This window comes from Octopus bimaculoides, chromosome 3 (genome assembly GCF_001194135.2).
Source record: "Octopus bimaculoides isolate UCB-OBI-ISO-001 chromosome 3, ASM119413v2, whole genome shotgun sequence".
Classification (NCBI taxonomy): domain Eukaryota; kingdom Metazoa; phylum Mollusca; class Cephalopoda; order Octopoda; family Octopodidae; genus Octopus; species Octopus bimaculoides.
In genome coordinates this window covers 105,607,113-105,617,326 of record NC_068983.1, presented here as the reverse complement: position 1 = coordinate 105,617,326, position 10,214 = coordinate 105,607,113, and the positions used below count along the sequence as shown (strand labels likewise).

At 30.1% G+C, this 10,214-nt stretch overlaps 1 protein-coding gene across 11 annotated transcripts in view; it reads right to left on the bottom strand.

Annotated features, from left to right (window-relative positions):
• Nucleotides 1–10,214, bottom strand: part of LOC106879213 (AP-1 complex subunit gamma-1) — a 125,257-nt gene that overhangs the window by 48,570 nt on the left and 66,473 nt on the right. For 10 of the 11 annotated variants that reach the window (XM_052966410.1, XM_052966411.1, XM_052966412.1 and 7 more), the window contains 2 exons: nucleotides 9,327–9,407; nucleotides 1,845–1,921 (listed from right to left, as the gene is read on the bottom strand). In XM_052966410.1, the coding sequence (XP_052822370.1) occupies nucleotides 1,845–1,921; nucleotides 9,327–9,407 (158 nt within the window). The remainder of the gene's footprint in view (nucleotides 1–1,844; nucleotides 1,922–9,326; nucleotides 9,408–10,214) is intronic. The other variant, XM_052966413.1, reaches the window with a different exon arrangement.

The window sequence follows — 10,214 nt, the reverse complement described above, 5'->3', positions numbered from 1 at the left end:
TATATATATATATATATATATATATATATATATATATATATATATATATATCTTTAATAGGGACATTAATGACCAGAATTATTTGAATATGATACAGCAAATACAGAAAATATACACTGTTATGGGAAAATTTTAACCTGTAATGATAGAATGCAATAAAGATGGAAGGAGTAAACAGAACCACCCAGTTGATACTGTCTATTTAAAAGTGGCAATGAAATCAATACAACTTATATATATATATCACAAAAGAGCAAGACTAGCTAGTCTATATTTACTAGTAAAGCAGGTGATTAATAGACTGTCGACACAGGTGAGTTCCTACCAATTTAAACAGCAGTTAGTAGTTATGGATTTGCTTATGTATAAAATGTAATGTTAATTTTGTGCTAATGTTGAAGTTACTGCTGAACATTTGTATATCAAAAGTTTAAATCAATATTCAAAACTTTTAATTTTGTTTTTATAATATTCATTCATAGGGAAAACTTTATTTTAAAAAATGTAATATTAACAGGCTTTCTAATAAATATTTCAATTGTAACCAATGCAAAGACATGCTGTTAAATGTGGTCAAACAAAAAAACTGTAACACACACACAATTAAGATTACAAATAAGAGAAATCTAGGCAAGCTTAAAAAGAGGGTTAATATTTCAACAAATAAATTTGAAGGTAATAAACTAATGAAGATCAATGTAGGTATATTAAATCTCTACTGAATAACTTTAGAATGGCATACATGAGCAATTCCACAATAAACTAGAGATGAGAATAAGTTATAATTGTTATCCAACACGGATAATATAATCAATGCTTATTAAAATGCATATTCAAGCATCTAAAAGTAAATCTATATGGTATTTTGAATCAGCACTGCTGGTCCTTAAACAGTGATTTTGACATACTATTCATCTTTTAAAATGTAACATACACGTTTGATACCATTTAGTATAAATTTAATTCCCAGTTCATGTTTGTTGTTGAATTCTGTCTATTGTAATTTCATAAAGATAGCAACTGAAATCATCATGTCAGAAATTGACATTTACTATATGGGTACATGTAGAAATGGTTAAACCAAAATAAACTGTAATGTATTTGGTACTTCATTCTATTTATAACATTTTAAGCAAGAGTACTGAGGCCTCTGTATGTGACGTTGATGTGGACATTTTGTATCGTAAGTAACCACGTATTTTGGCAAATGTTGATCATCTCTTGAATTTGCTCAGTAACTATTTTTTTTCCTGTACAGAAAAGCCTTTGTACTTCTGTATTTATTTTTAAAATTTTCTACTTGAACATTATTAGTATATTAATTAGAAGCAACAGGTAAATAACAGTAAACAGAAAAGTATTGTAACATTAATAAACGAAACACTACAGCAAATGCACTATAACAAATTACATTATAAAACAGGTACACACATTTTAAATAAAAAATCCTGTCAAAAAAGAAATACCATTTCTTTTATCACCCTATTATTAGGAATAGGGTGATAAATGATAAGTCATTCATTCTAAGTCCCTGCTGACACAAATTTAAGGCCCAATTCTCAGGTCTGAAAATCTTTAAACACAGTACATCACTGGAAGTTCAATACTGTTGTGAAAACAGACTAATTTTGAATATTTTGTATTTCTATTAACATAATTGAGCAAACTCTGTTGTTATGCCAAATATATTTGCTGTAACATCTATATATATATAAGGAGAGAGAGAGAGAGAGAGCATTTCCCTCCTAAAACAGAGTATAGGGTATGAAATAAATGGACATATTTAAGACTTACCTCAAAACTATGGGGGAGGGGAAGTATTTAAGTATATCAACAGCACTTACCTTTCTAAAATGAAGCAGTGTGTCTGGACTCTTTTCACACATTTCTGTGATTAGGCAGACAGCTGTCAATAACACACCTGAAATTGTACGAGTAGTTTTATTCCCAGTAAAAATATAATATGAACAATTGAAATCTTATAATCATTGAATAAACTTGCCAGTAAACTTCTACAATGACCATCTTTGTTACAATGCATGAAAAAAAGTAAGCATTTTAAATGAAATTTTCAATATTAGTAGATCTTAAAGGAAAATAACGTTTAAAAAGAAAGAACAAATTGAATAGGTTTTATCTTTTGTCATTCTTGTTGGCAAGGTCAGAACAGTTTAGGGTCCAACTTTGAGTCCTATCAATTTAAGAAATATTTTTTGTTTTTCTTTCAACTTGTACAAATTAAACAATTAAATTGCTGAATATTAAAAAATTAGATTAACTCCTTGTCCAAAGAGAAGTCACTATTTCCAGAGAATCTAGATTGCTTACTGTTTCATATGATTACAAAAGTATTTCTGCACCAATTTACATTCAGTGGATAAACTTGTAATTTAGGTGGTCTCAGAATAATGCATATTCTTTGCTGTCTTTTCTTAAATACATATTTTTACATAGTATTTTCCATACTGGCATGAATTTGCAAATTTGGATAACAGCAAGAAATCTTTGGTACATGGGTTTTGTAAATTAAGTTCCCATCTAATGTCAAATTTTTTAATCTGTAACAGGCACAATACTTTTAAGTTAAAATATGAAATTTGAGCCAAAGTGCTAAAGTTATACATTCCATAAATAAGAGATTTTAATCACTTAATAACCTGTCTTCAGATGAAATTCTTTAGGAGGGTTAAATCAGATTATTATTAAAATGGTAATGCACATGAAATATATAACTATAATAATAATGCAAAGGAAGTGTCAAGAGTTGATGAAAGGGACGGGAGCAATAGTGTATAACAATTTTTTTTTTCTTTTTTGGCAGTGGTTATAATTTTCTATTTATAAAAATATAGAATGTATATACATAAATTGCAAATTGCTTTTATAAAGTCTCTTAATAATTTTCTTTGTAATACCTATACATTATACTGAAATGTATCATTAAAAGTTTTACATACAATTTATTTTGATAGCGTGAGCTCACACAACCACAGGACTTGGAGGTTGGTTATTTACTAAAAATACTACACTAATTCATGTGGTCTTTGTTGTATTACAAAAGTAAAATAAAACACTTTTTTTTCTTTAAGAATATAATTTCCTAAAATAACATACTTATTTAAGATTATCTTTGACCATAATAATAATAATGATGGTAATTACCATGAGACAAAATGATTTGAGCCTATCATTTCTGAAAATAACCAATATGTTAAAGATAATACTTTTTGTCATAGTGACTTTCTATATGAAAGGTTCATATATCAGAGTAGTTGCTATTATGAGATAAAGGATATATACACAAAATGAAGAAGAGCCTTAAGTCATTAACAATAATGTCATTGTTGCTAGTGGTCAGCCCAAAGTGATGTACCCAAGGAAGATGTTTGATTGTAAAACACCAGCTATCAAAAGCTGGTATATCACAAGAAATGACTAAACACAATTGCAAAAGTCACTTGTGTGATCTCTCATAAACAGATAATGAAATTAGCCCAATTAATTTTGGGTAAAGAAATGGATTTAGTAATGTTTATGTCTTTCCTAAGAATATTCATAAATGAAATGAAATACCCACAACTAGGAATAAAAACTAGGTTTGCAACTGCTGCCTGTTTATTCTACATCAAAAGCCAATCCCTAGATATACTCAACAATATTGAAAATTTCAGCAGACATGTGTATTTTGGTAACATTTACATTTATGAACAAGAGACTTCTACTTTAGATTTTCAATTAATATAAATTTTTTAATAACATTACATAAGGAAGAGCTATATAGTATTGAGTTAAGGAACATTATAGTTCAATAGATTCAATAAGGTGTAGTTGCAAAATGATTAGTGTTGAGTTTGGATTATCTATTCAAACATTATGAGTAGCTCAGTATGGTGGCCCTTAGGGGTACAAACTTCTGCAATGTGAGGTGTTCTGGATTGCAGAGAAGTGTCAGTATGAATGAGGACATCATCAGTGAAAAGTGCATACATAATAATCAGACTTACTCTCACTGACACTGAGGAGGAGACATTGAAATACCACTAAGAAAGAATGTTGAATGAAGAGAATGCATAGGAAAGAAAAGGACTACCCACCAGCAAACCCAACAGAGGTGCCAGTTACTGAAAGTGACAAAAATATGGTTAAACTGGACATTACGAATATAAAGGAAGAGCAAGCTGCTGGAAATATCTGATAAAATGTAACACTTGCAAGTCAATTAGTCAGTCTGGTAATATAGGATCTGCAATAACTGGTGTAGCAGTATGATCCAGAAAGAAGCAATTATAGGGATATCAAACTGATAGATTAAGTGAGTGAAAGTAACAAAATAAGTGGTAGTACAACTAATTATGAAGAAAATTTAGAGATGAGGTGTAGTTCCAATCTCTGTTAACAGGTTATCACTGATGCCCTTTTCCTAATGACACAATTATAGATGTTGTAAAATTGAGCATGCAATGAGCTAGAAAAGGCCTTTCACAGAGTGTCACTATTCATTGCTAACTAGACTTAGATGAACAACTTGTGAGTGCTATGCAAACTGTGTACAGAGATGCTGTCAACATGGTGATAGTTAGCAATGTGTTCAATGAGGGGTTTAATGTGCAGGTAGAGGTAGCCATAAGGGCTTGGTTTTCTACTCCCTGCTATTATTACAGTTTTCCAGGTGATAACAGAAGAGTTTAAAACCAGCTGTCCATAGGACCTTTGATATGCAAATGATCTAGTTCTCATAACTGAATCTGTTTAAGAATTAGAAGAAATTCCAAACATTGAAGCAAAGCCTAGAATCAATATGTTTTACAGTAAAACTAGCAAAGGCAAAAGTTTTAGTAAGCAGGAAAGAAGGCAAGATTCTACTGCCATCTGGAAAGTAGCCATACTCAGTATGCAAAAATGGAGTAAGTAGAAATTTCATAGTTTTCCTATGTACAAGAGGAATATTACAGGTGGCTGACAAAGAAGAAAGACTTTGTGAAGAACTTTGTAGAAGATATGCAAAGGTAGTTAACAGTAAGAGCACTCATGAGATAACTTTTTTCAATGCTTGGAAACTTCAGAGTAGTTGATAGCTTGTTACTTAGGTGACCTTATCAATAGTAACGGAGGGTCTTATGAAAGCATAGTAGCCAGAGTAAAAATGAGGTGGAAAAGTTTAGGGGCCCCTGTTATCTCAAATGGCAACAAATACATTCTCAACCACAATAAAGGGTAGATTGTAGGATACTTAGATATAATGTCATGTTGCAGACTAGCAAAACATGAGTACTGAATGTAGTGGAGTGTGGATGTTGGAAATAAATAAGGTGAGCATGCTCTGTTCAATGTGTAATGTTAGTGTGGATGAACACAAGAACACAAATGAGCTGAGAGAAAATTCTTGAATGAAAGGAATTAAATGTAGTGTGCTGAAGAAAAGACTTAGCTGATACAGACATGTGATATATATGAAGAAATACATATGTGAAAAGAAGTGCCTATCAATCCAAGTGGAAGGAACTTGTAGCAGAAGACCAATGAAGACATTAGATGCAGAGGTGAAAATTGATCTCATGAAGCTAAATCTCTTGAAGGAGATGACAAAGGACTGCAACAAACAATGTGATGCTATGCTGGAGAAGCCCACTCAACTGATGTAAGCTTTGGGGAAAAAATGTAAAAAGATGATGATAATTGGTATAAGGGAGAATATTTATTTTAAAACAATTTGATTCAAACATCTAGAATATCTGAATTTGCAGAACCAGCTAACTTATGTTAGTAGTAAAACATTTTGGGAGAGAGCGATGGATGGATATAAATTATCTTTTCTTTGAATATTTATTTGAATAATTGTTAAGCCCCAGGTCTGTCTTGATTGAAAAAACCTATGATGAAACATGTACCAGCTGTAACCATTCCATTTTTTTTTTTTTTTTATCTCTGGCTACATTATCTACAATATCCTTTAAGGAAGAATTGGAAATTATTCTCGGCAGGTCATGCAACTATATGGAGCTCTCTTGTTGTTTTGACTTATTCTAATTTTAATGAAGTAATGAAACAAAACTAACTTTTTGAACCTACAAAATAAAAAAAAAAAGTAATGAAATTGGAAGCAGAAGTTTCAGTAAATTTTTGAATAATTAGTTTCAATGTTCTAACATATGAGATAACTTACTGTACCAGAATGATATAACTGGTTTAATATAGTTAAAACACTACAAAAATTACATTACTGAATTTATTGTAACTGTAAGCAGTGATAGGTGGCTACATTTATATACTGATTGCATCAGCCTTATTCTAATACTGTTATTTTTCATGCTTCTATAGGTTAAGTATACAGATTTATTTTAAGAAGAAAAAGGAAGGATCATCAACAGCTTGATTTCAATCATCATAATACCAGGATTTTTTTTTTTATGAAACTAAATGATTTCATTATATTAAATGGATTATCCTGCATGAAGCATTCTCTTTGGATTTAATTCTCATCTACATCTTTTGTTGCATTTAGAAATTTTTTTTATGTCAATGCTCTTAAGCTATTGAGCTAGCTTTTTCTTTAGCACTAATCATCTACTTTATCTTCTCTTAGCTACTTACAGATGTATTTTTATCTTTGGGATCAATCAGTAGCTATTTCTAATTTACTTGTAATACTGTATTCAGAAAACTTTTTTTATCTAGTTTACCATCTCTAAACCTATTAATATTATTTTTGGGTATTTTCTTCCTTATTTGTTATATACCATTCTAATTTAATCTCCCTTTTCCATTTATTCTATCTTTTGAAATTTTGTTACTTATCCACAGAATCATTTCTATGTTTTTGCTCATCTAAGTGAAGTAATTTCACAGTAAATGATAGGGTAATTAACCATGCACTCTATGTTGAATACTTGATATCTATATCACTGAACAGCACACTTAAACCAGTGAGAAGTACACTATGTACACTACATGCCAAAAATAAATCCCTTATTTATAAATTGTGATTAAATTGGTTCTTCCATTCAAATTAATCACAGATTTTTAAGACCCAGTAAAAGCTTCAAAACTGTGAAATTATATACGAGGAATAAATTCTTCAGATTAAATGAAATATAAAGCTGTAAATATTAATTCAAAAGGAAATGAGTTGTGTTATTTATTCTTGTTGCTTAAAACATGCCATACTTTCAAAATAGGCAATATTTCCAAAGGCGAACTGTTACATACATACAAAAATATATGAATCTAAACACTCATGTTCATTAATTACATTGTTAGACTGAAGTCAATTAGAATTATTGCCTTTACACTATCTGAAAATTGTGTTGCTAGAGCTAAGTCTTCCTTCTACTGGGCCCATGAAATAAATACCATTACCATAAAGAAGAATTTCAATTAACTATACAATCATTCCCAAAATGGGCTTTACAGCTAGTCAAATAAAGATGAATATAAGTTATTATGGATATTGATAATTTGCACTGCAACATAAATTTGATTTCTCATTTGAAACTTTTAAAAGGGAATGTTTGTAGAAGGGCATATATACCACGATCTTCCAATTCTCCTCTTCATAATCAGGAAACATTGATGTATATAAGAAATAATTATCATTATTTCTAGTAATAGCCTAAGATTGAGCTAGAAGACATCAAACATATTATAAGTTCAGTCTGAAAAACTCCAAACTACTTTTCTAAATATTGTTTCACTTCACACAATTCACTGGCATTTTGCATACATACTTCCTCAAATGCTTTCTTTTTTTAATAGACTTTCTCTCATATCTTTGAACTTCAGTCATTCCTCAAATCTTAATATTATATCACATTCTCCTTTCATACATTTCAAAGACTAGCAGTTGGGATGTTTTCAATTGCTCTTGTTTTACCCACTGAGACAGATCAACTTTTGGTGCTTATTTTCTAAAATCAAACCTGAAATCTCTCAATGGTAGACTTACACATGTAGTCTAACACTACAAATACAGTTTCTTTTCCTTATTCTCTAGTACAGTTTCTCTGACTTTATACCACTAATCCTTTTTGTTTTGGTGAAGTTATTGCTAAAGCTGTCAATAAATTGTTATACCATCTCTTAAAATACTCATTTTTAGTAAATATTTTACATCTAGACTACAGAAGGTGAACTGTTGTCTCATTTTCTTTCATAGTCTGAACAAATCCCATTTACATCCTAAATTTCTCACCTATTAGTAATGGAAAAACATTTTCTGGAATTAACCATCCTCAGGGGTTTTATCTAAGCTGTTAAAACTTCACTCTGGCTAAAGCCTTAGTTCTTATCTCTTTCATCATCAGCATCATGAATGAATGAATAGCTAAGTAGATAAGACACTAAACATAAATGCTTATACAAAATTTTTAGTTCATAGAGCTTCTAGTTGATTATAATGCTTCTTGCCTAAATCTATATGATACTAAAACATAAAATTCAAATATTTCAATGAATATTAAGTTGGCCAACACATTTGTTCTATCATATCTTTATTAATGCTTCCCTCACTAACTAGAATCCTACAGATAAAATCATTTCATACTGAATCCATTTGCTATTTAATAGAAGTGTTTTATTCATAGAAATAAAAGACTAAATTTTTACACCAATTCTATCAGTATATTTTGAACATTTCACATACAAACTAGTCATAAAATTTTAACATCTCAGTAAAAGAATTTAAAAAATAATTGTTCTTAATGAAAAAAACTTTTCTTTATAACCCTCTTTACAACAAATTTCCAACCAGAAAACTTTCATTACTTTATAACTATTCAACATAATGTGAAACTTATTGCACAAGGTTTGCAAATTTTTACCTTCAATAAGACATTTTACTGATCTTTAACTAAAAAATCAGATATCAAAGATCAGTGCAAGTCATTGGCTGAGTAACAGATTTAAGAAAATATTTAACAAAACAGATTCTCAGTGTTTTGAGTTCAAAAACTAGCAATGTTACTTTACTGTTACCTTTCATTTAAATACCAGAGTAGATGACACACTTATACTTAAAATAAATCTAGAGATTGCTAAAACTGAAGATGATTGGCAATAAGCCTATCTGTTGCCTGAAACTTTGACTGAAAAAGGTGATAGTGAATGTATAGAGTGTACTTTAGATAGCAGTGAAGCATTTTGGAACATTATGAAGAAGAAAATGTTTACAATCCACAATAATAATCTAAATGGATAAAAGGTGCAGCAGGAAATGTGTTTCTAAAATACACTAGATATGATCATATTCTAATGCAGGGATGTTAAGAATAGTAGTAGTTGGAGTGCAGACACTAAGGCTTCTACAGACAAAACACATGTGTAGCACATGCCGTTTGGAGACACAGTCCTAGCCCATCGCCCAGCATGTCTGTTGCATGGGATATATCCTTCACCTGGATGACCTGGCAATCCTGGAAAAAGAAAGCATACGTGCCATTTCAAAAATTGGCTAATGTTTCATTTAGCCAAGGCACAAACGGACTGTTTTTTTTCTTCAATAAACAAGTATACAAGGAAAAATTAACAACTTATTTAAAAAGCAACTTATTTTGTTCCAGTTGCCTTTCCTTTTTACAAATGGTTTAATAATAATTGAATAACACAGCCCCTGTTTCAAATGGTTAATGTTCTTGATTGAGTACTTTTCTTTCAAAATCTGCAAGACTGCTGTTTATACATAGTAAAAAGAATTTAGCTTATGTAAAAATGAAATTTATGATGGCCATTGAAGTATGTAACTGCTTTGCTATGACAACATTAATGAACTCAGTGATTGTCTAAGAAGTCTTCTATTCCTTATTGATTTCTAACTTTAGTACAAAAATGTGCATTTTGGTAAAGGGTGTAGTTAATAGAATTGCCTTAAATACTCAACTGGTACTTATTTTGTTGACCTCAAAATGATAATGTGAATACAACTAGACACACAAAAAAATTTAGTCTGGCACTATCATTACTGTCACTCCATTTCCCTACACTTAGCTATCTACTAAATATGATTTAATTATAACTAAAACAAAACCATTTTTGTATGATAACAGCAATGATTCTGTTATATCTAGGCACTTAATAAAAATATTCTTTTAAAGAAATATACTTTTCAAAATATTTGAAATGTTTTCAAAACATTTTCACCTGTGAATAGTATAATTTAGGTGACAAACGGGCAAAAACAAAGGATTATATTGTTTACTTTACATTTTTAAATATTTAAAATA